Source organism: Acomys minous (assembly GCF_964271855.1).
Source record: "Acomys minous genome assembly, chromosome: 18".
In the NCBI taxonomy this organism is placed as follows: domain Eukaryota; kingdom Metazoa; phylum Chordata; class Mammalia; order Rodentia; family Muridae; genus Acomys; species Acomys minous.
The window spans coordinates 53,928,739-53,954,366 of record NC_140501.1 but is presented as its reverse complement, the minus strand read 5'-3'; the positions used below and the strand labels follow the sequence as shown (position 1 = coordinate 53,954,366).

Below are 25,628 nucleotides of genomic sequence, written 5' to 3'. Positions count from 1 at the left end.
TTTGGAATGAAAATTCACTCAAATTCAGGGAATGTTAGAAATGCGAATCCAACTGAGGGCTGACAACAAAATGATTGAAAACAAATACATATAATTTGTCAAGGGCAGGCTTAACCAGATTGGAGCCCCCTTGACTTTGAGTCAGGATGTGTCAGGCAGGAGAGACTGTGGTATCCTTTCAGTGGTTTCCCTCTCCCTCCTCTCTTTGGTGATCAGTTTCCTCTGGGTGGAGATATGTCTGTGAACACCTGGGCTTACTTGGAGTCTGAATAGATGTCAGTTTTTCCTTTTCTTTTCAGTGCCTGGGCACAAACCCAGGGCCTCACAGGTGCTTAGCAAACACGCTGTCACTTAGCTGTGTCCGTCCCCAGCCCTCCTTTTTACTTTTTAAGACACTGGACTTACAGAGTTGCCTAAGCTGACCTGAGCTCATTCTGTAGCCTAGTCCCAGGTCTTGAACTTCTGATCCTCCTGCCTCAGCCTCCTGAGTAGCTGGGATGTCAAGCCTGTACCAGCACATCTTGGCTTAGTCAGACCCACTTCCTACCTCATTCCCTTCCACATCAATGTCCCTTCGTTAGCGTGAGCCACACCCCTGGAGAACACCACGGTGGTGCGGCCCAATCTCCCTTTGGAAAACTCGGTTATGATGTCAAGACCCAGTCTTCTTCCCACAGGTGGAGCACTGGCAGAAGTTCCTTAGGAATTTTGGGCTGCCGGGTTAGTGGTATCCCATGCTCTCAGGAAGCTGAGGCAAGAGAAGAATCAGTTCCGTTCTGTCTGGGCCACACAGTTCCAAGCAGTCAGGATAGAGAAGACCACAACCATCATGAAAGGCCAAGGGCGAGTTAAGCTGAGTGGATCGCCCCTCCCATCCCTTTGTTTGCACTGATCCTCCCCCTGCCTCTGCGTTCCCAGTGCTGGGAGTGCAGGTGTGTGTCCAGTTATGCCTCAGACTTACTATCTTTTTAAAAAATATTCATTTATTATTATATATACAAAGTTCTATCTGCATGTACACCTGCAGGCCAGAAGAGGGCATCAGATCACATTATAGATGGTTGTGAGCCACCCTGTGGTTGCTGGGAATTGAACTCAGGACCTCTGGAAGAGCAGGCGGCGCTCTTAACCACTGAGCCATCTCTCCAGCCCCAGACTTACTATCTTCCTGCTTCTGCCTCCTGAGTCTTGGGACTACTGGCCGGCGGCCCCCCCACTCCCCCACCCCCCCATCCCCCCCACCCCCCCACCCCCGTGCCTAGCTAGACACAGTGATTTGTTTATATTTTTAAAAATCTGAACAAAGTAACTTTCATGAGAGTTCATGTATCCTACCTAAAAGAAGGAAGTTGAACAAAAAGCTCATCTTGGGGTTTTTATTACTTATTTATATATTTTAATGTTTTTATTTACGTGTGTATGTGTGTATGGGTATGTCCACATGAGTGCAGCACCTAGAGAATACAGAAGAAGGTGTCAGATCGCCTGGAGTTGGAGTTCCTTAACCACTGAGCCACCTCTCCAGCTCCTCTTCAGGATTTCTTTGAGCTCTGACCACGTGTGACTTCAGAAACCTTTTCATTGCTTGAACAGCAGTGTCGTAAAGAGTCTGCCATGGAACCTGTTCTTGCTGGTTCTGGGGAGCATGGACGAGAAAGGACTTCTTGTCTATGTGGGGAGGCAAAATGAACAGAAACTACTAGAGACAAAACCAGACAGTCCCAATTGGGCATAGTGGCACATGCCTTTAACTCCAGAACACGGGAGGCAGAGGCAAGCAGATCTGTAAGGCCAGCCTGGTCTGCACAGAGTTCCTGGACTACATAGTGCATTAGCCACAGCTGCTTAGAGAGGTCCTGTCTCAAAACCAACCAAACAAACAAAACATCAACACCCAGATATTCAGGCCCTGTGGAGCTTGAGTAGAGCAGAACGGGGAGGGGCCCTGGGCATCCGGTCATGTCTGCACTGGTGGCTTGGCTTGGGAGGAGGCATTGGTAGAGGAGAAAGAGCTCCAGAAACAATGAATCCAGATTTAGTTTGGTCTCTTCTGTGCCCACTACATTCCCTTCTATTTGCGTGTGCAACCCTGAGTTTACCTCTTGTCGTGAGTATAGGACCATAGCATCTCAGTGGCAGTGAAAGAGCTGGGAGGAGGCAAGAGGCTTTTTTCCCCCTCTAATATGCAAAAAATATCCACATGTGGTGTATGAGGTTCCTTGGACAGGCGAGTGAGGACTTCTCATGGCGCTTGTTGAAGCCTCTAAGTCAGCCCTCCCCCCCCCCCCCCCCCGTTTCCATAGGTCTTTGGCAACCAGAGTGTGAGCGACTAAGAAAGAAGGGAAAAGGTGACTTGCTGGCAGCGAAGCCAGCTTCTCACCCCACCCCCACCCCCCTCCCCGCCAAGTCAGGAAGGAGCGAGGTCCGCACTGTCTCTCAGCTGAACATTCCTGCAGAGCAGCCCAAGAGATGCAGCATCGATCCCCATTTGAAAGCCGACAGAGGGTGTCTGTGTTGGCTCCGGAGAGACAGTCACATATGTTCACTAGTCTCTCCTCCTCTCTTGATGGCCCCTCCTCTGCCAAATGTGCCCACGCTGGTCTTCCCCTCTTCACTTGCTCAAATCCACATATGCTCTGGAGCGCAGGAAAACGTCAACATACACGTTCATGCACACTGCATTGCAACACCCGGAAGGCCACAGTGCTTACAGTCACACCCGTTGGATTTGGATATCTTGGATACTCGTGATATGCTATGCCAGTACTCTGCTAGAATGTGGCAAATGAGTAAGACTTGGTTTCTGTCCAAAGCAGTATATGAGAACAAACCTGTGTAGACACAAAAGTTGCAAACTCAGAGGTACACATACAGAAACCACTAATTTCTTATAATTAATAAGTCCATGCATGTCCCTGTATATCAGTGTACCCTGAAGGACAAAGGCAGGACTGCAGAGATTGCCTGGTCAGTATAGTGCTCGCTCAGCCAGCATGAGGACCTGAGTTGGATGCCCAGCACCTGCAAAAAAGTTGGACACAGTGGCGTGCATCTATAGCTCAGTGTCCAGGAGGCAGAGACACGGGGATACCCAGGGCCTGCCAGGTCAGCCAGCCTAGCCAAATTGATGTGCTCCAGGCTCAGTGAGAGGCTCTGTCTCAAAAAGTAAGTTGGAGGAGCTAGAGAGATGGCTCAGAGGTTAAGAGCACTGTCTGTTCTTCCAGAGGTCCTGAGTTCAATTCCCAGCACCACATGGTGGCTTACGACCATCTATAATGTGATCTGATGTGCACTGTATACATAATAAATAAATAAATTTAAAAAAAGTAAGTTGGAGAAATTAGGGAAGATGCCAGATATTGCTGATATTTGGCCTCTATACACATGTCGTTTGTGTATGCACGCACTCTCCCATGACAGGTGGGGGGGGGGGGGACCAGAGCCACTCATTCATGTATTTTACAAGTTCTTATATGATCAATACTGAAATTTTTTTCTTATTTATGACCTTTCAAATTTGAGACTTGGATACTCTTTACAATTCTTTTCTCTTTCATGGTTAATTTCTCTTAAAGAACTCCAGCACTTGGGAGGTAGAGACAGGAAGATCAAGCTCATTGGGCCAGTTTGGTCTATATAGTAAATTCCAGGCCAACTGGACTACAGAGTGAGACCCTGGCTAAAAGGAAAAGAGAAATAAATGAAGAAGGATAGGAAGAAAGAAAGAAGGGAGGACATATCACTTCTTTTATTCCCTATACAGAAACTAAAACGACAGAGAGGCCTCCTCTAGGTTAAAAGTAAGTAAAGTGAGCTGGTAGTGTTGTTCAGTGGTGAGTGCTTTCCCAGAATGCACAGAGCCCTGGGTCTGATCCCCAGTCTGTGTAAATCAGACGTGGTAGTGCAGTCTGTAACCCAAGCCCTCTGGAAGATTGAAGTTCAAGGTCATCCCTGGCTTACATAAAGAGTTCAAGGTCATTTGATAAATAAATAAAGTGCCATCTGGGAAATGCAACCTGTCTCTTCAGACTCCGTTGAGATAGTGAATACTTGCTCACTGATCCTTGAACGATGTTGTTTGTAATGTACGGCTTGAGCCACGAAGCACAAAATGACCCTGTTCTCTTTTATTTGCTGTAGGTATTTGAAGAACGAAGAGCTCTGCTTGGAAAATGGGTAAAACATTTATTTAAAATATACTGGGCTGGGGATGTCTGTGTCATAGAGTACTTGGCTAGCATGCACATGGCTTTGGGTTCAATCCTCAATACAAGATAGATAGATAGATAGATAGATAGATAGATAGATAGGAGATAGATAGATAGATAGATAGATAGACAGACAGACAGACAGACAGACGGGTAGGTGGATGGATAGATGGATGGATAGATAGATAGATAGATGGATAATAAAGATAAAATATGCCTGTTCCTGCGTCATGATATATTATCTGTTTTAGTCTCTTCAAGCTACCATCATAAATAGCCAAGTAGCTATTTATTTATTTATTTTTCTTAGTTCTGGGGTTTGGAAAGCCTCAAGATGAGGGTGCTGGTGATTAGTGTCTGGTGAGAGCCCTCTTGAGTAGCCATCTTGCTGCCTCCTGACATGGCAGAAAGAGGGAAAGAGTTCTCTGGGATCTGTTCTGATCCTGTTGAGGGCTCCACCTCCCAAAGGTCCTTCCTATTACCCCGTCACTGCGCAGGTTAGGATTTCATGTTGATTTACATTTCTTGTTAAGGCTAATCTTATGTGGGTGAGTGTTTTGTGTATGTGTGTATGTGTGTGTGTGTGTGTGTGTGTGTGTGTGCGCGCGCGCGTGTGCCCGCGCACGTGGAGGCCAGGAAATGGCATTGTATCTTCTGGGAACTGGAGCTGTATGGATGGTTGTGAGCCACTGTGTGGGTGTTAGGTCCCCTGAATCATTTCCCTAGCCCTGACTGTTGTTGTTTGAGTCAGTGTCTCACTCTGTAGCCCCTGGCTGGCCTGAAACTTACTAACTGGCCCAGGCTGGCCTCAAACTTATATACTTTCAAGGATCCTCTGTCTCAGCTTTCTAAGTCTGGCGTTGTGAGGGTGGGTATTCCCGCCCCGTGATGCGATGTCTCAGGACACTGGCATTCAGTCTGGAGCATTATCTTGGTGCCCATGGAATGTCAGCTCTCTCCTGGGAAACATGACTGATGATTTCCGTTTAGATTCTACCTGGAAAACAGAGCTCATCCATTACTTTAATGGACATAACTTAATCAAAAGCATTGGTGAACAAATATTGAAAGGAAAAAAAAAAAGACTCAGGAAGGGATTGATGAGGGTTCGGGGAGACAGAACTGGGCTGATGCCAGCCTCACTCGTACTTTGGAAGGAGGAGTTCCAGCCCAGCAGGGGACCCACACTCCTGAGGATAAAGTAGACAGCACAGCCAGTTGGCTCTGGTGCATGCAAGGAAGCGTGATGATTCTAGGTTGTCTGGGGGAAAGCTGGAACCAGGAACCAGGGTAACCCTGATTCAGGTAACCTGTCCAAGTAACCCTGACAGGGACAGCCGGCTAACAGAAGGGACTCCGTCACTTCTTCCTCAATTTCCCTCTTAGTGCCCCCTCTTCACAGGCAGCATTTAGCAAAGCTAGCTGTCAGAGAAGAAATACGGCTACAGAGTTCCAGCTTCCTGGACTCACTGTGTGCAGTGATGTGGGTTTGGCTCTGAGAGATGGTATCCTAGTAACCAATGCTGTTCATCCATTGGGTTCTCAGCAGCAAGGTACCAGGTACACTCACTCACTCATCTGTATATATTCGAACTTTCACATGAGGACACTAATGACTTTATGCTTTTGCCTAACAAGATACAGCTGCCCTTCATCATCAATGGGGACTCTCTCATCTGCTCCTCTAATGAGGAGACAGAGTCCCAAAGGTCATTATCCATTCCTGAATAAAGGTAGATTATGTGTTTCTGGGCAGCAGATTACTTGTTGAATTGCTCTACAGTCTCAACTAAATATTTTCTACTACTCAAGAGAATTGAAAACATATGGCCATACAAAAACTTGCACACTAGTGTTTATAGCAACAGTACTCAAAATAGTCAAAAGCACAAATAATCCAATATCCATCCACAGGTAAATGAATAAACAAAATGTGTTATGCTCATATGATGGAATATTATTCAGCCACAAGGTGAAAATATTTCTGATATATGCTAGAACATGGGCAAATTTAAAGGCATTGTGCGCTAAGAGAAATAAACCAGGTACAAAGACAATATCATACAACTCCACTTTATATGAGGTACTTAGAGTGGGAAAATTCATAAAGAGAGAAAATAGAGTAGAGGGTACCAGGGGTTGGGGAAATAGTGTTTGGTACAAACTCTTGGCTTGAGAAAGTTCTGGAGACAGGTGGTAGTTGGGGTTGCATTATAATGTGAGTTTATTTAATGCCACTGTACACTTAAATGGCCGAAGTGATGAATTTTATAGTAATTTTACCAAAGTGAGAAAAAAAAACAGTAAAAGGCCAGGTGTGTAATAAAAGCCTGTGATCCCAGGACTTGGGAAGCAGAGGCAAGAGAGTCAGCTCAGGGGTAGCCTCAGCTGTATCCCAAGTTCAAGGCTAGCCTGGGACCCTGTTTTCATAAACCATCCCTCCTCTACCCTCCACCTCCCCACCCCCCACCGGAAACAGAAGTTTAAAATAGGATGACATGCGTATGTATTCCTTTTTTCAATCATTTTCTTTAGTAATGGTAATTTTTTAAAATGGTAACTGCTTTAATAATGGAAATTTTATGGTAATTCAAAAATATAAGAAGACAAAGAATGGGGTTGTTCGCTTTCTGGTGGGCGCTGCTGTGCGTGCTCCGCCCACAGCCCAAGGGGAGGATGAGATTGGATTCCAAACACGTGGACAGGAAGATGGCTTCATAGCTCCCACACTGACGTATTTGCTTACCAAGTCTCCGAAAGACAGCAGGTGACAGGTGAAAAATAAATTTAAGGGACCCTCAGAGATGCCGTTTCTGGTTTGTTTGTTTTTTTTTATTGGAAGGGGTAGGAAATGTGCTGAGATTAAATAACAGGGATGGCTCTGTGACCTTGTCCGCTGTACACTTTATTTTTTTCATTTTCATGTGTGTGTGTGTGTGTGTGTGTGAGATGATGCCTGTAGAAGGGCACATGTGTCACACTGCTCATGTGGAGGTCAGGACCGCTTTGTGGAGTCCGTCCTCCCCTTCTACTTTTACATAGGTTTCTGAGATGAAACTCAGGTCATCAGACGTGTAACCATCTTACTGGCCTCCCATCTTACCTTTTTAAAAAAAAAAAAAAGATTTATTTATTATGTATATAGTATGCATCAGATCACATTATAGATGGTTGTGAGCCACCAGGTGGTTGCTGGGAATTGAACTCAGGATGTCTGGAAGAGCAGTCAGTGCTCTTAACCGCTGAGCCATCTCCCCAGCCCCCCCACCCCCCCATCTTACCTTTTAAGTCAGGGTCTCTTACTAAGCCTGGAACTCGTGGATTCGGCTACACTGGCTGGCCAGTAGCCCCAAGGATCCCCTTGTCCCAGCCTCTCCAGCACTGGGATTACAGGTGCGTGCCACCACGATGAGCTTTAAACGGATGCTGGGGATCCAAGTCCAGATGGTCTTGTTTGCAAGGCAAGTACCTTAGCAACTGAGCTGTCTTTCAGCCCTTTAAAGTCTTAACATTTTACACTGTTTATTCTTAATTATGTGTAATTGTGAGGGGGCACAGTATGTGTGCTTGAATGCAGGTAGCCAAGGAGTCCAAGAGACGGTGTCAGATGCCTGGAGCTGGCTGTGAACTGCATGACATGGGCATTGGAAATGAAAGCCAGGTCCTTTGCAAGAACAATATGGCTCTCTTCACCAATCCAGCCCACTAAATAATTTCTTTTTTTGTTGTTTTTTGTTTTGTTTTTGTTTTTTTTCGAGACAGGGTCTCTCTGTGTAGCCTTGACTGTCCTGGACTCGCTTTGTAGACCAGGCTGGCCTCAAACTCACAGCGATCCGCCTGCCTCTGCCTCCCATGTGCTGGGATTAAAGGCATGCACCACCACTGCCCGGCAATAATTTCATTTTTGTGCATGCATATGCACATGGTTCTGTTTAATATTTAGAACAGCAACAAACAAGATAATGGTGAGAAACTGAAGGTAGGTGTGGCGGTGCACTGTGTGGTGGTACACACTTGTAATTCCAGCACTCTAGATGTTGAGGCAGGGGGATTGTGAGTTCCAGGGCAGTCTGAGATACACAGTGAGACCCTGCGTTTTTTAAGGTTTTTTTAGGACTATGGGGAATAGCTCAGTGGTTAAAGTACTTGCCTCAGAATTGTGGGAATGGGACTTTGCATCCACAGGACCCAGATAAATCCCAGGTAGGTGTGGTACTTGCCTGTAAGTCTAGTCTTTGTCGGCAGAGCCGCTGACCCACAGAGCAAGCTGGCTAGGAGGACAGCCCTGTCTGTGAACGCTAGGTCTGGCCGAGACCCTAGCTTGATGTATAAAGTGCTAGATGATGCTTCCGGGCATCAGACTTGCGCGCACACACACACACACACACACACACACACACACACACACACACACACACACACATTGGTGGGGGGAACCTCCCTGATCACCCCACTCTTGCCATTCATCTTGGGACTGGTGAACCCTGACGGTTCTATTACAGCGACTCTAAAATAGCATGCTGACAGTTACCAATAACACCCCAGCAAACAGCGCCCTTCGCTTGTGACCTGACACTGTGCACGGTGGAATGAGAGAGCTCTGATGGCTCCCCAGCCTCACACACTGGTCCCTCGCTTTTGTGCTGCAGGATTTTACAGGAGAATTTGATGGGAGAGATAAGGGAGATTATTGAATTCTTGCACGGTGAACTCTGCATGGATTATGTACTTTCTGGTTTATCCTAACACCTTCTAAAATGCCAAAGGGATTTTTTCCCCTGCTGCTCAGTCTTCTCAGTCATCACCCTACCTTGAATTGGGAAGGGTTCAAGGAATGCAAATTCATTTTCTATTAGCTTAAACAAACACAATTAGAAAAGAAAATCCCTGAGGCAAAAAAAAAAAAAAATCCTGCACCTTCTTGATCAGGGAAACAAATGAAGAGCCAGTGTAATTATCTTTTTAATCTCCAGGGAGAGCGCCTCAGTGTTTTCTTTTATAGGTTTTTATGATCCTAATGTTCTCTAGTACTCATTTTAAGTCACACTATAACTCGAGTTCATTCTCTTATGTGGCATTAAGAAAATCTGGTGAGTTTACCTGGCCTCATCCTTGTCTAGGCACAAGCGTTACCGCTTGATGCTCTTAAAGCTTTTTGTAGCTGGGCTTAGTGGCATATACCTGTAATCCCAGCACTCAGGGAGACCGAGGCAGGTGGATCTTTGTGAGTTTGAGGCCAGCCTGATCTGCAAATCGAATCCAGGACAGCCAAGGCTACACAGAGAAACCCTGTTTTAAAAAAATAGTTTCTTATATATCTTTTCTACATTGATTTAGCCACTTACATATGTTTTTAAGATCTCCATAGCATTTTAGAATAATAGTTGGCCCTTTATACAATTACATGCACACGTACATCCATGCATACATCCATATATGTCATCCTCACAGTAGCCCTACAATGTAGATATAGTGACTCCTAATGTATAAATGAGGACCTTTTGAATATTACGAACAGTAGAAAATTGAGAGTGAGACACTGAGTATATTCAGTGCTGTCAAACACTCCAAACTCAGAACTTTATGTGAGGTCTGGGGAATTGTGATCCAGAAGACATTGGCTCTAATAGCTCTGAATCAGTGTTCGGAAGGAAGCGGAGAGAGTGGGGCCTTTACAGACAAGTTCTAAAACCATCGCAAGGAAATTTAAACCATGTAGAGAAAGACCCCCTTTGAAGTTGAAGTTGGAAAAGAGTACGGGGCCGGAAGAGCACGCCCCGAAGTAGCATTTCTCACACCTGTATCCCAACAGAAAATGAATGCACACACATACTATGAAGGAAAGTTTTAACTGTCAGTTTGCCACAGTCTAGACTCATTTGAGAAAGGGATCTCAATTGAGAAGCTATCTAGAGTAGGTTGGTCCATGGCCACGTCAGTGGGGGAAGTGTCTTGTTGGCTGCACCGCTTCCTGGGCATGAGCTTCTGAACTTTATCAGACAGGAGAAAGCCAGCTGAGAGCAGTCAAGGATAGTTCATGTCTCTCTGCTCTACCCACACGTCGATTTATCATCTATCTATCTATCTATCTATCTATCGTCTACCTGTCTTTCTGTTTATTATATTTCCTATTTACTGTGATAAAACACCTCAACAAAAAACAATTCATAGGAGAAAGGGTTCTGTTGGTGCAATTTTTTTTTAAAGCTCTTTTAATTGGGTTTCTTATGCCTCTCCCTCCCTTCTACCAACTCCCAACACCAGGTAGGAGAGAAAGAAAGAAAGGAAAGAAGGTGTAGTTTTCCTTACCTACTTTCAGCTGGTTAGGGTCTTCTGGGTCTTTGAGAAATACCAATCTCAGTCGACAGGATGTCCAACAGTCCAGCTAACCAGCAAACAAGCAAACACGGCAGCAGGACAAGCAAGCAGCCTTCTTATTCCTCCAACCATTTCTTCAAAGCACTGCCTCCCAACAGCATCCCTCAAATTGTCTATTTGAAGCTTCCCCCTGCCCCTGGACTCTAGTAGGTATACTCTCTCAGAGTCCTCAGCATTAAAATATCTGCAGCTGGCAAAGACCAAACCCCTCTCCAAGCCCATACGAGACACTTACCAGCCGTGGACAAACTAAAAGCAGCCCCATTTCTCACACGTGGGATTAAAACAAAAACATAACATAACTGGGTTTTTTAAAGAAACCGAAACTTCCACTACAGTGTTCACCTTAGTCCACAATTCCATTTTTATATAGTCCAACATAGTAAGGCTGTCAAAGCAGTAACTTAAAACAGCTAGTCACATCTGTAGCCAAGAGCAGAGAGAAATAAGTTCATACAAGCACATTTCTGCTCGGCTTTGTCTCTGCTCTTAGAAAGTCCAGGACCCCCTCTGCCTAGGGAAAGGCACCTCCCATAGTAGGCTGGACCATCCCGTATCAATTAACATAATCAAGACAATCCTTCATCGAGACAGTTGCGTTGACTAACCATGGCGTATACACTGAAGGTCTAGGTCAGATGCACTTCTGCAGATGCAGTCTGGCCCATGTACCTGAGAAAGGGTAAGTAGGTGGTGAAACGTGGGATTTGCTGAGCCGGGACAGAAACAAATGCATCCTGTGCCTTAGCCGTCACTTAGTAGGCTTGATTTCTGTGCCATTCTCCTCCTCACGACTGACCAGAAGACACACCACACGGGACTCTTGTGTTCTCTGTTTAGTTTGACAAGTGGACAGACTCTCAAAGGAGAAGAATTCTCACAGGCCTGCTAGAGCGCTGCTCCCTGTCTCAGAAGAAGTTCTGTTGCCGAAAGCTGCAGGAAAAAATTCCAGCAGAGGCCCTGGATTTTACTACCAAGCTTCCGAGGGTGTTATCTGTCTATATCTTTTCCTTCCTGGATCCCCGGAGCCTTTGCCGTTGCGCGCAGGTAAAGGCAGTGGTACGTGGGGTTTTGTTGGGATGGGCTTAGGAAACCCTGAAAGTGGAATAACTTAAAGACAAAACCCACATACATGTGCATAAAGCCGAGCAGCAGATTTTACTCTGCAAAGTCTGAATGACCCTTGACCTTTTTTAATGTTTGACTCTGTAGGCTCCAAAGTCAGACACCATGAGTGTCAGATGACAAAAACTCCTGGCAGTTATGCACATGTAAGTGGTTCCTCAGCAGGGACAGCACATCTCCTAGCACATAGCTACAACAACACCCTACATCAGTGGCTCTCAACCCTCCTAATGCTGTGACTCTTCATGTTGTGGTGACCCCCAACCCTAAAATTAATTTCATTGCTACTTCATGGCTGTACTTTTGCTACTGCTATGACCTATAATGTAAATTTCTGTGTTTTGCTGTTCTTAGGTGACTCCTTGGAAGGGTCATTTGACTCCCCAAAGGGTTGTGACCCACATACTGAGAACTGCTGCTCTCAACCATGCAGTGCAGGGTACCTGAGAATAGAAAAGCCCAAAAGAGGGTGTTTATGGGAAACCTACAAAGAGGATGAGAGTGAGACATGTCTAAGCAAAGCTGCACACCTGTAAACTCAGCACTTGGAAGGCTAAGGCAGGAGAGCTGTTGTGAGTTCAGGGCTACGCTGGGCAACATGTGAAACCTCATCTCAAAAAATAAAAATAAAAAATCAGAAAGAAAGATAGGTAAATATGAGTGGGCCATTCAGATGGTGAGAGGTTGGGGAAAAAGAGGACATTATTTCTTAAAAGTAATTTTTTTTTTTACTTTATTAACCTGAATTTAAGGGGCTGGAGAGATGGCTCAGCAGTTAAGAGCACTTGTTACTACTTTTGCAGAGGATCCGGGTTCTGTTCCCAGCACCCATGTGACATCCAACAACTGCCTATCGTACATTCCAGTTCCATGGCACCTGACACCCTTTTCTGGATTGCACGCCTGTACATACACACAGGCAAATATTCATATATATAAGAGTAAAAATAAGTAAATGTTAAAAAAAATAATAATAAATAAGCCAGAGTTAAATTAAGATAGAAACCTGTAAATCAGGCCTGGTAGGGCATACCTGTAATTCCAGCACGCCATGGGAGGGTCAGAAGTGTTAAATTACTGAGCTGTGCCTTTAAGGGAAGCGACAGACATTATCGGGGTCCCACAAAGCAGTGCAAGCAGTATGAGTATGCGACATGAGTAGGTTGCTCTGTTTTCCCAGGTGAGCTGGTACTGGAAGAGCTTGGCCGAGCTGGACCAGCTCTGGATGCTCAAGTGCCTGCGCTTTAACTGGTACATCGGCTTCTCCCCAACGCCCTTCGAGCAGGGCGTCTGGAAGAAACACTACATTCAGATGGTGAGAGAACTTCACGTCACCAAACCCAAGGCAAGTTCGAGGCAGAAAGCGGCACACTTAGAAACTGGCAGCTGGAGCAAATTCTAGAACTGTGAGTGAGTGATCTAGTCTGAGTGTAGGAAAGGGAGTGGGTCAAAGGACTTCAAGCTCTTCACGGTATTCCTGTTGCCAAGAGCTCTCACCTCACGCCCTCCAATCACAGCTACCTTTAGAAGTGGGAACAGGGTGGGGGGGTGGGATGTGGGGGGCGGGGTGCTTCTCTCTGTATCCCCACCCCTGATGTCTTTGCTTCTCCCTCAGACAGCAGACAGCTCTGGCACGGGAATTCCGTGTTATCTTGAGTAACTGTCAGCGTGGGCCATCAGAATTTATACATTCATATTTTGTATGATTCTGTAAGATGAACTGGATGGTCAACCAGTGGAATAATTAGTTCATTGGTTGAAAGAACATCTTGTGTGGGCTAGACAGGCTTTGATCTCAAGAGCGTCCTGCCTGAGCATTAGGGATGCTATGGGTATGTGCCACCGGGCTTGGCTGTTTAGTTAGCAGCTGTCCTGGGGATGCACACACAAGGGCCGCATGCAAGCGTGATGGCCTGAGTTTGGATCTTCAGCCGCTATATAAAAAAGCCAGACGTGGTGCAACACAGTTGTGATCCCAGTACCGTGGGGGTGGAAGGGGGGGAACCTGGGGCGCACTGGCAAGCTAGCTGAGACAAATGGGAGAGCTCCAGGTCCCAGTGAGAGACCCTGACTCCCAGGGTTCAACTCTGTCCTCCGTAAGTGTATTCACACATGTGTACACAATACACACACACATGTATGCATGCACACACAGAAACATGCATGCACACAATCATTTGATAAGAACATCCACAGAATAAGAGAAGAGATATATGAGTTCGTTTTAATACAGCTATGCATGCAAATCATCTAACAAAATTCAGCATGCATTCATGAGGACGGAAAGACTTCATCCAGGCTGGAAATATAACAGACTAAGTGCTTTCCTAGCATGTTTCAGACCCGGGGTTTAACCCCAGCACTGGCACAAAAGATTTCAAACGGTAAGAGCAGAACTTAATTACTTCATTGCTGCGGATTTCCTTCTTGCCGATTTGTTAGAGTATCAAGCATGTTGTGCTTTTCAGAATTAATGTTTTTTCTATATGTTACTATTACTTATACTTTAATACTTTCCTTCTTTTTTTAATTGTCATGCATTATTTTATTTCTAACAGTGGCATAGTAATTGCTTTTTTTTTCATTGCTGTGACAGAAGACCTGCCAAAAAGCAACTCAGAGAAAGAAAGGTTGATTTGGGCTCACAGTTCAGGGGTATCGTCTACAGTGGTGGATGGGAGGTCATGGCTGAAGGTCTTGGGGTGGCTGGTCATGTTGCATCCGCAGTCGGGGAGATGGTGTTTAGTTCACTGCCTCCTCTTTACGCAGTCGGGAGCCTCAGTGCACGGAATGATGCTGCCCCAGTTAGGGTGGGTCTTCTCACCTCAGTTAACTCAGCCTGGAAACTCCATCACTGACGTGCCCAGTGGATGGTTCTAGATCCTGTCAAACCGACAGTACCAACCATGGCAAAGACTAAAGTAGAACCCTCCAACAGAAAGACAAGGGTTTATTTCTAAATAAGCCAACAGAAGTCTATGTCCATTCTTGGTGAGACCTGTACAACATACAGGATTACACAAATATTAAATGTCTTCTTAGTTGGCTACGGGGCCACAGTGATGGGTAATCTTGATTGTCAACTTGACATACCTGCGATTGTCCCGATGCCATGTTTGTGAGGCCTTGTTTTGGTTGCGGATGTAGGGGGTGGGGCTGGTCCACTGTGGGCGCTGCTAACCCTGGGCAGGTGGTCCTGAGCTGTATAAGAAAGGTAACTGAGCATGATCCTGGAAGCAAGCGCACAAGCAGCATCCCTCCATGGTTTTGCCTTCACGTTCCTTCCCTGACTCCCATTCCTGATGGGCTGTAACCTGTAAGATGAAATGAACCCTTTCCTTCCCCTGTCGCTTTTGGTCACGGAGTTTATCATAGCAGCAGACAGCAAACAGATACAGCCATAATTGAGTGAGTGCATATTTATTGAACACCGTTATGTGCTAGGTGCTAAGAGTACAAAGATCCTAACCAGGTTTCCACAGAACTCAGTCTAGTAGCCATGGCACAGCCAAGTAAACACTGTAATAGAAACACTTAATACTAAGGATAGTCTTGGAGTAGAAATGAACACAGCAGACAAGGAGTGACTCAAACAATGAACCACTACCTTGTTATGCTTGGTAACGAGGGGTTGCTTCCCCCTTTCTTCCTTCCTCCCTCCTTATTTCCTTCCTCCCTCCCTCCCTTCCTTCCTTCTTTATTTTTGGTGGTGGCACTTGGTCTGGAAAAATAAGATCCTAGCAAAGATCTTCTACCATAGAGCTACACTCCAGTCCCAACTGGGGAAATTCTCGGGTTTTTCTTTTTTCTTTTTTTTTTTTAACTCACAATTGAAACAAGCCAATTTACCAAGCAAAGCTTCCCTAATCTCTTAATGAACAAAAATTGAGCCCTTAATGGCTTCCCGGCATACCAGTACCACTCCCCTTAGGCTAAAGCCCACAGCGAAAGCACTTCATGAACTGAGCGCACAAAAGACAGACGTCTAATTCTGGACATGAAATAGAATTATTCTAGGGAGTTGCTTGGCCTCAGATAATTGACATGGCTACAGTCAGTGCGACATGAACGTGTCTTGTCTGTTAGGTCGTTAAGGCTAGGACTGTGTGTGTGTGTGTGTGTGTGTGTGTGTGTGTATACTATGAATTCTATACTATAGAATATAGTATGAAAATATTAACTGCAGTGTGACAGAGTAAATAACGGCAGTAGAGCTACAGGATCGGATGGAAGAGTTTGACATGTGGACCCGAAGCACAACAGACTTGGATTTGCGTTTTCGATTCAAATTCAAATTCTACTTATGTCTTCATGGGCCAATTAAGTAGTTTCTTCCAGCTTCAGTTTCTGCCTGTGTAAGATAGGGACGATGATGAGCTCTCTTTAACTCACTGCGGAAGGTGAAAATGGTGCTCAAATCTCTAATCCCAGCACTTCTGAGGTTGGGGAAGGACTGCACAGTGAGTGCAAAGCCAGCCTAGTTACCTAGCTCTAGGCCAGCCTGGGTCACAGACTGAGAACTGTATTTCAAAAACTAAAGTAAGGCTGGTGATACAGCTTGGCTTGGCAAAGTGTTAGCCTGTCAGTCACGAAGTCCTAAACTCAGTCTCCAGCACTAGATAAAGGAGGCCTGGTGTTCCAGGCCTGTGACCTCAGCATCTGGGGAGGCGGAGGCAGGAAGATAGGAATTCCAAGTCATAATGGGCCATACAGGGAGTTTGAGGTGAGCCCCGGCTGCACAAGACCCAATACAAAGAAATTGCTATGAAGGTGGAATTAAAAAGTGCAAAGGAAACTTCTACATCCTCCATCCAAGTGCTCCTGGGACAGTGGCTGTCATCCTCATCGCCGTTGTCACTGCCGTAGTGAGGGTGAGGGTGACGGTGATTGGGAGGTGGTTAAGAGTCATGTGTTCTTTGTCTGTTGGTGTTGCTGCTCTGAGAGGAGAAATCCTACATTTTCTTCTTCTAGACCCCTCCAAAGGATGGATTCATAGTTGCTGACGTTCAGCCGATTCCTCGCAGTTCTCCAGAGGAGGAGCAGTCCCCTTCATTAGCTTTGCGGTCCTCCTCCTCTTTAAGAAAGAAGAGTAACCCAGGGGAGAAAGAGCTTCCACCGTGGCGGTCGTCTGATAAGCATCCCACTGACATCATCCGCTTTAACTATCTGGACAACTGTGACCCCGAGCACATCTGGCAAGGGTGAGACGCTCCGTGCCCCTCTCAGCCCATTTGTTCCTCAGAATAACCCTGTTGACCCTCGAGTAGATGGGGGAAGAAGAAGAAGTGTGAACTGCGGACGCTTTTCAACAGGTGCATGTGGACTGGCCAATGACTCGGCAGTACAACCTACGTAAAGTTTTGATTACTGTGGCTACTGCGCGTGCATGCCATGGCGCATGCGCCTGGAGGTCAAAGGACAACTTGAGGGAGTGGATTCTCTCCTTCTACCTTAGGTTCAGGGCGTCAAACTCAGATCATCAGGCATGTACAGCAAGGGCTGCTACCCACTGAGATACCTGGCCAGCCAGTTGCGTAGTGTGTGTATCTACTTAAATAGTTTAATTATTGATTTGTGTGTGTGTGTGTGTGTGTGTGTGTGTGTGTGTGTGTGTGTGTGTGTTGGGGTTGGTGACTGTCTGGCCTTTGAACTGGAGTTACAAGTAGCTGTGTGCTGTCCAGTGTGGATCCTGGGAACTGAACTCGGATCCTGCGCAAAAGCAGGAAGAGCTCTTAACTGGTACACCATGTCTCAAGCCCCTGGGGCCTTTTACTATTTTAATATTAATTTCAAGCCAGCATCATGTGGTACATTCTAGCTTCTTTTTCCTTTTCCTTTTTTATAGTTCCTTCCTTTACTAGTGAGTAGGCAAACAAAAGGAAGGAGGGGGGGGAACTGACTTTAAACCCCACCCCCAGCCCCATGTACAGCATAAGATAGGAGACAGCTACTGACCTTTCTGTTGGACTCATGGCCAGGGAAACCAAGCTAAGAAGGGCTAGACTGGGCTGGAGAGATGGCTCAGAGGTTAAGAGCACTGGCTGCTCTTCCAGAGGTCCTGAGTTTGATTCCCAGCAACCACATGGTGGCTCACAGCCATCTAAAATGAGATCTGGTGCCCTCTTCTGGTGTGCAGGTGCACTTGCAGGTAGAATATACATGATAAATAAATCTTAAAAAAAAAAAAAGAAGGGATAGACTGTAAGAGGTTAGACCAAGTTCAAGGTAACCTGAGATAAGTAACAAGACCCTGTCCCAAAAGAAAAATGATAGTTGAGATTTTGATGATACACAGGTTGGAGAGATGGCTGAGAGGTTAGGAGCACTGGCTGTTCTTCCAATGGTCCTGAGTTCAATTTCCAGCAACCACATGGTGACTCAGAACCATCTATAATGAGATCTGGTGCCCTCATTTGGCCTACAGGCATACAAGCAGGCTGGACACTGTATAAATAATAATAAATAACAAATTAATAATAATAATAATGATGATGATGATGATGATGATGAAATATTGGTGATACACACATGTAATCTTAGCACTGAGGAGGCTGAGGCAGAAGGATAGCACATTCAAGACAATCTGGACTACAAAAAGATATCTTGTCCCCAAAACAAAAAACTCAGACCAAAAAGTGTACTTTAATGAAGTAGAAAGTTAAGGTATATATAATAAAATATTATTAATTATCAAAATGAGATGGAGAAAGTATGGTTATTCACTGTGCTGTTAATCTCTAGCTTTCCTGCCTTTTGGAGGCTGGTCTATTTGTAGAGAGAGTCTCTTTTTGTAGCCCAGGTGGCTTATCTATAACCTGTGCTCCTCCTGCCTCAGAACCCTGAGTGCTGGGATTATACACGTGTGCCGCCATGTCTGACTTTCCTGTACATTTGAAATTTCTCTATATTGATGCTCTCCATCAAATTACAATTTTGTGGCTGTTCATTTTTTTTCCTACATGTGGCCAAGCTGGACGGTGTGACAAAGTTAGACAGACAGAGCTAATCTAAGGCAGTTTTAAGATTAAACATCGTCTGGAAGTTACCTTTCAGTCCTGCACTTGGAAGAGAGTGCATGGGGAATGAAGCTGGGCACCTGGGGTCCATAGAGTGTCGGTAGCTCTTCTTGGGGCCACACAAAGCATTGCAAGTACACCAGAAACTGAAAGACAAGCCAGGTGAACACCTGACTGAGAGGAAGATAAAAGTTAAAAAGTAACAATAACTTGGATTTGTTTGTTGTTGTTGTTGTTTTTTGCTTGTTTCCTTGTTTCTTCCTTCCTTTCTTTTTTTCTTTTGTTTGTTTTTGTTTTGATCTCCTAAATACTATTTATATTAATTTTTGTTTGTTTGTTTCAAGACAGAGTTTCTCTGTGTAGCCTTAGCTGTCTGTGTAGACCAGGCTGGCTTTGAACTCCTAGAGATCTGCCTGCCTCTGTCTACCAAGTGCTGGGATTAGAGATGTGTGGCACCACTGCCAGGCTTCTAATTTATTTAAAAAAAATAATGTTATATTATTTTACATATGACTTATTTCATGTCATATACTTCAATCTGTATTTTTAAAAGGTAAGGACCCTTTATAAAAATCATAAGCTGGCATCATCATCATCTAAACTCAGTGACTAGCTTAATACAATGAGGGGTCATCAGTGTTCAAGGTGCCTTGGATGTCACACGGACACTTGGCTTTTTTTATGAGTGCTTTGTTTAATTGGGTCCCAGATAAAGGCTAAAATGCGTGTTGTGCTTGACTCAGGTGTACACTCTTCTTGTTCTGAACTGTGAGTTAACCTTCTGGTCAGCCTCCATCTATTCTGTAGTTTCTCGCCCTCCTTCTCATTCCTTGCCTGCTTCTTGCTGTTTGTTGTAGAGATCCAGGCATTTGTCATGCATCTTGCATTCTGGCCTCTGTGGGATGCCCCACCAATGTGCATCTTCTCCCGTCCTCTGCCCCTGGCCACATTGATAGAATTAGAGACTCTAGACTATATGGACACAGACACGCACCTTCATTCCTGGTTCTTTCTGGGCTGTTGGTAACCATGGAAGCTCATTACCTAGGTCCACTATTTCAGGCAAATTTATTCCATAAAGGGCCAGATGGGAGGTATTTTGGACTTTCTAAGACATAAGCTCTGTGGTCCAACTGCTCAGTTCTGATAGCTTAGTCTGAAAGATAGCCTAGACAACACACACACACACACACACACACACACACACACACACACGCACACACCACTGTTTTCTAATAAAACTTAATGAACAAAAAGTAGGCAGTGGGTGGGACTTCCTGTGGGCCAAGGATTGAAGGCCTTTTACCTTCTCTTATGTATGATACTAAACAAATGTTAGTACCAACGCACACATGGTTCTTGAAAATAGCCTCAGATTTCTGGTTTGTACTTTTATCTTTGGGAGATACCTTACTAAGAATATTCAGACAGACTGGGCATGGTTGTTAGCACACATAGGTGGCTGCCTCTGCGTTGCTTAGCAACCTATGATGTCATCACCTGCCACTGCTAGGTGTGTGCCAGACTATGAAGCAGCCACCCTGCCACCACCTGTTCTCTCTCTCTCTCTCTCTCTCTCTCTCTCTCTCTCTCTCTCTCTCTCTCTGTCCCCCTGGGGCTGCCCTTCCCCCTTCCCTTCCTCCCCTCTCCATATCATATTATTGCCTGGCATCTCATGTTTAGTGGTAACAATGATGGTGCATATCTTTAATCTGGATCCTCAGAGACAGAGCCATAGAGAGAGGTAGAGGCAGGTGTGTCTCTGTGAGTTTGAAGACAGCCTAGTCCACATAGTGAGTTCCAGGCCAGCCAGGACCACATAAATAAGACTCTGTAAAAAGCAAACAAAGAGGGCTGCAGAGATGGCTCAGTGGTTAAGAGCGCCACCTGCTCTTCCAGAGGGCCTGAGTTCAATCCCAGCAACCACATGGTGGCTCATAACCATCTATAATGTGATCTAACACCCTCTTCTGCAGATAAGCACTCATATGCAATAAATAAAATAAATAAATCTTTTAAAAAAAGCAAGCAAAGAATATTCAAACAGATAATGGTGTTAAAGGCAAAAGAAAAAAAATGTTTTGTGTGTGGCAGTGCCACCAACTTTACGGTCAAGATCAAACCTGTTTCATTTTGCCTTTTGTTATTTCCTCTCTGTCATTTTAGCTCATACTCTGGAGAGCATTTTAGGTGGTTCCAAAGTTAAGGATATAAAATAAGATTATGTTTGAGGGAATCAAGTTTTTGCCCCTAAGTCTCCAAGTTGTTTCTGATGGATTCACATGGGAAATCCTACTTGCTGATAGTAATTTTTCAAATTTTTGTATCATTCTTCCATTTTAAAAAGTTCAAAGAGCTGGATGGAGTGGCTCATGCCCGTGACTTGCAGGCTTAGGAGGCAAAGGCCGGATGATCAGCGGGAATTTTAGGGCAGCCTGGTCTACACAGCAAGTTTCAGGAACAGCCAGTAAGGGTTTATATAGTAAGAACTGTCTCAAAAATAAATAAATAGGGCTGGAGAGATGGCTCAGTGATTAAGAGTACACACAGCTCATCCAAAGGTCCTGAGTTCAATTCCCAGCACCCACATGGCAGCTCACAACTGCCTGATGCTGTCTTCTGGTGTGCGGGTAGATGTGCGTGCAGACAAGGAACCCATGTACATAAAATAAATAAAAAGTATTTAAAAAATAATAAATTTAATAATAATTTAATAATAATAAAGTAACAATAAGAGTAATAATAATAAAATTTAATAGTAATGTAATAATAAAAGTAATAATAAAATTTCGCAGATAGAAAGTACAAGGGCTGCTGTTTTGCCAAGGACCTGAGGTTCAGTTCCCAGCCCCCTACATGGCAGCTCATAGCTGCCTGTGACTCTAGCTCCAGGAGAGCTGACTCCCTCTTCTGGCCTCCACGGGCACTGCTTATGCACACACGCAGGCAAAACACTCATACACATGAAATAAAAGTAATGTTTTTTAAAAAGTCCTACCAAATAGTAGACATGCTTTTAGATGCCTCCCGAGATGAATGTCACATACAATGTGTTCGCCTTTCCTTTCCTGACTTTCTTTTTCATGTGTCATTGTATCTTGAGGCTCACTCTGCAGTTGTCTATAGAAATGTCCTTTTTACAGCTCATAGCTCTCTACCATGCCAGGGTTAATTGAACCAGCTCTCCATAGACAGACATCTGATTTATTTCCAGTGGCGTGCAGGCAGTCCTTAAGTCACTGCGCCAACAAAACTCAACAAAATGAAAAAACAACTATGTGAACTGCTAAACACTTAAAATGATCGGTTATAATGTTCCCATCTCTTTGCAATTTTGTAGAAGAAGAAAAAGAAACGAAGTGACCCCAGACTTCAAGCGGGAGTTGCGAGATAAGAAAAATAAGCTTCAGGAGAGAGCCAGGCTCAGGAAAGCAAGGTCACTGGTAAGTCGGCTTGCAAAACACTCCTCCCATAATCAGGAAATTACTCCAATCCCTAATCCTATTTGTGAAATTGAATTTGTTTGCTAAATCAGAATCATCAAGTGGTTCTTTAAACCTCCGTCTCTGGGGCAGCAGATGTTGCTCCCGTTAGTTGCTAGAGCGATCGCCAGCACACAGAGTCCTGGCTTCATCCCCAGAGCAGCAAAGATCTCACAGTGGTGCACGCCCATGACCTCAGCTCTTGGGAGATAGAGGCAGAAGAGGCAGAAGTTCTGGGTCATCTTTGGCTACATAGCAAGTTCAAAGCCAACTTGGGCTAAAAAAAAAAAAAAAAAGACTGAATTAAAAATTTCTCCTGTCTGGGCTGAAGAGATGGCTCAGTAGTTAAGAGCACTGCCTGCTCTTCCAAAGGACCAGGGTTCAATTCCCAGCACCCACATGGCAGCTCACAACTGTCTGCAACTCCAAGATCTGACACCCTCACACCAATGAACATAAATTAAAAAAAAAAAAACTTTTCCCTCCTGTCTCCAGTTAAAAAGCAGTTAATCAGCAACATAATAATGTCAGTAATTATGACTAGGGAACACAATTAATTTATAGCTCTTTTCCAAATTGTGATTTGGACCACAGGGGGATCCCTTTTTATCACATTATGAGAGGTTTTGGAGCAAACTAAGAATGGGTGGAATTAAAAGTGCATGTAATGTAATAAGAATTGAGAGGAAAGCTGAGGACACACTCCAGTAAAATTAATAGAGAATGGATATCAATTGACGGGATAATCTGCACCCACTTGGGAGTAAATCCTTTTCACAGCTCTGCTTGAGAACCTGTTACTTTCTAATGAAATGTACTTTCAACTGCTATATTAAAAAAGAGAGAGTGTGTGTGAGTGAGTGAGAAATGAGATTCTTAAAATAGACCCGCCTATATGCTGAAGACCAGTTCTTCTGCTAGAGGGGGAGGGCTGGGGGTGGGGGTGGGGTGGGTGGGGCCTCCTTGTAAGAATGTGCAGGCTGTGAAGCTGTCCGTGAATCTGCTGATTGCAAACAAAACAGAACAAACAACAACCAATATGAGAGGAGTAGAGTGGCCCGTTCAATTCCAAAACTCAGGAGCCTGAGTCTGAGACTGGATTCAAATTACCAGAGAGACAGAGAGAGAGGGAGGGAGGGAGGGAAGGGCAGAGAGAGAGAGAGAGAGACAGACAGACAGACAGACACACACACACACACACACACACACACAGACAGAGAGGTGGTGGCAGAGGCTAGATCGCTGTGAGTTCGAGGCCAGCCTGGTCTATAAAGTGAGTCCAGGACATTGAAGGCTACACAGAGAAACCCTGTCTAGAGAAAGAAAGAAAGAAAGGAAGGAAGAAAAAGGGAATATGAATCTAAAGATAATAAGAGTTGGTGGCAATGTATGCTTAGAAATAATCGATGCATAAAATTAAAAAAAAAAAAAAGAAATAACCAATGCAACTGAATGTTTCCCCTACTTAAAAAGCACACAAAGCTGTGGCTTTGACACTAACCATCTATCAAACACTAGCAGAGATTTCTTAAAGTGGTCATCAGAACTAAAAAGTGGGGCCTGGAGATGTAACTCAGCTGGTGGAATGCTTTCTTAGCATGAAGTCCTGGATTCAATCCCCAGCACTGCACAACCTGGTCATGGCGACTAATATCTGCTCACCAGTACTGGGGAGGTGGAGGCAGGAGGATCAGAACTTCAAGGTTATCCTTGGCTACATAGCAAGTTCAAGGCCAGCCTGAGCTACATGAGACCCTGTGCTCTTCCCCCAAATGAAGACGTTAAAAAGTAGTTAGGTGCTGGGTAGCTGGGCACCTTTAATCCCAGCACTCAAGAGGCAAAGGTAGGTAGATCTCTGTAAGTTCGAGGCTAGCCTGGTCTACAAAGTGAGTTCCAGCCAGAGCTAGCTGTAAAACATTGCCTCAAAATCATAGATGGTAGATAGATAGATAGATAGATAGATAGATAGATAGATAGGTAGATAGATAGATAGTCAGACAGATAAGCCATGAAGAAATTGTACTAATTAGGGCTAAGAGGAAACCCAGATGAATTAGTGATAGAGAACAATTAGTTATTACTAAATACATGATTATTATAGCTACTTATTTTGGTTTTGTAAGTGTGCTAATTATAATTACTACATACACTTGGTAGTTTTGATAAGGAACCTGGAGTATAATTAACTGATTCCCCCTCCAGAACTATGCTGTGGCCTTGGACTCATGCCTATGATATGCTTGCCTGTGACAAGCCCGGCCATTGGGGCTGCAAAGTGACAGTTCAGGACCCCTCTCTACAGAGTGGCAGTTTGCCTTCACTATTGGCCACAGTCCTGGGAAGGAAAAAGCCAGGCCGGCGATGCAGGGCCCTTATGATAGCAAAGAGATGCTGCAGGGAGGCTGCAGGCGGGAGAGAGTGGGCGCTGCAGACATTATTCCATCACCTAGCCAGAGGACTACCTGAGACTACAATAACTTGGGACTGGTTCCTGTCCTGTGGGAGAGGGATGTGTGGTAGTTGGAGAAGGTAAAGTGCTGTTAAACGGAAAGGCCTGGGGAGGAAGGAAGTATAGAAGTCTGACGAAAGAGTACAACAGACACTCCAGCCCGCTTTAGGGTCCTGGCTTCAGCTGCTGAGCCTGGCTTCTCTTCTGCCTGTCACTCCTCAGAGCAAGCTGAGATGGGGCTCTGTCTAAAGAGGAACGTCCCCAGGGCACCAGCTTCTAATTTTGCACATGGAGCACTGTGAGCTTGCCCAATTCCCGCTGAACAGGTCTGAGTTTGGAAGTCGCCTTTCTCTGTGTTCTCACTTCCACGTGAGATCCCCAGGGGCTGCTTGAGGTGTAGCCGAGAGTCTCTAGCATCTGTTAGAAGGTGGGAATCAAGCTTAGGTCTGGCTGGGGGCGGGGGCAGGGGCAGGGGTGGGAGTGGGGTGTGCTTCAAAATTCCCAAGGTTTCCTGGGAAATTTTCACATGCATGAAGAAATCACCACTATTAGTTATGACAGCATTCCATACCGAACAAAACCAGAGAAGAGCACCAACACTGCAAATGCCCGCATCTTTGTTAAACTTCAAAGATTTTATTTCTTTTATTTATTGCATATGAGTGCTTTATCTGCAGAAGAGGGTATCAGATTACATTATAGGTGGTTGTGAGCCACCATGTGGTTGCTGGGAATTGAACTCAGGACCTCTGGAAGAGCAGGTGGTGCTCTTAACCACTGAGCCATCTCTCCAGCCCTTCAAAGATTTTTTTAGTCTAGTATCAAAACATAAACACACAAGCACACACGCATGCACACACGCATGCACACACGTGCGTGTGCGCCCACACACACATGCATGCACACACACACACACACACACACACACTAACACATACACCATTTTCCCCCTGACATCTTGACAGTTAGC

At 45.0% G+C, this 25,628-nt stretch overlaps 1 protein-coding gene across 6 annotated transcripts in view; it reads left to right on the top strand.

The window, feature by feature from the left end:
* Positions 1-25,628, top strand: part of FBXO16 (F-box protein 16) — a 71,350-nt gene that overhangs the window by 10,413 nt on the left and 35,309 nt on the right. For 4 of the 6 annotated variants that reach the window (XM_084767212.1, XM_084767211.1, XM_084767210.1 and 1 more), the window contains exons 3-7: positions 4,141-4,176; positions 11,427-11,633; positions 12,892-13,056; positions 16,683-16,912; positions 22,068-22,170. In XM_084767212.1, the coding sequence (XP_084623338.1) occupies positions 4,141-4,176; positions 11,427-11,633; positions 12,892-13,056; positions 16,683-16,912; positions 22,068-22,170 (741 nt within the window). The remainder of the gene's footprint in view (positions 1-4,140; positions 4,177-11,426; positions 11,634-12,891; positions 13,057-16,682; positions 16,913-22,067; positions 22,171-25,628) is intronic. The other 2 variants (XM_084767214.1, XM_084767215.1) reach the window with 1 other exon arrangement.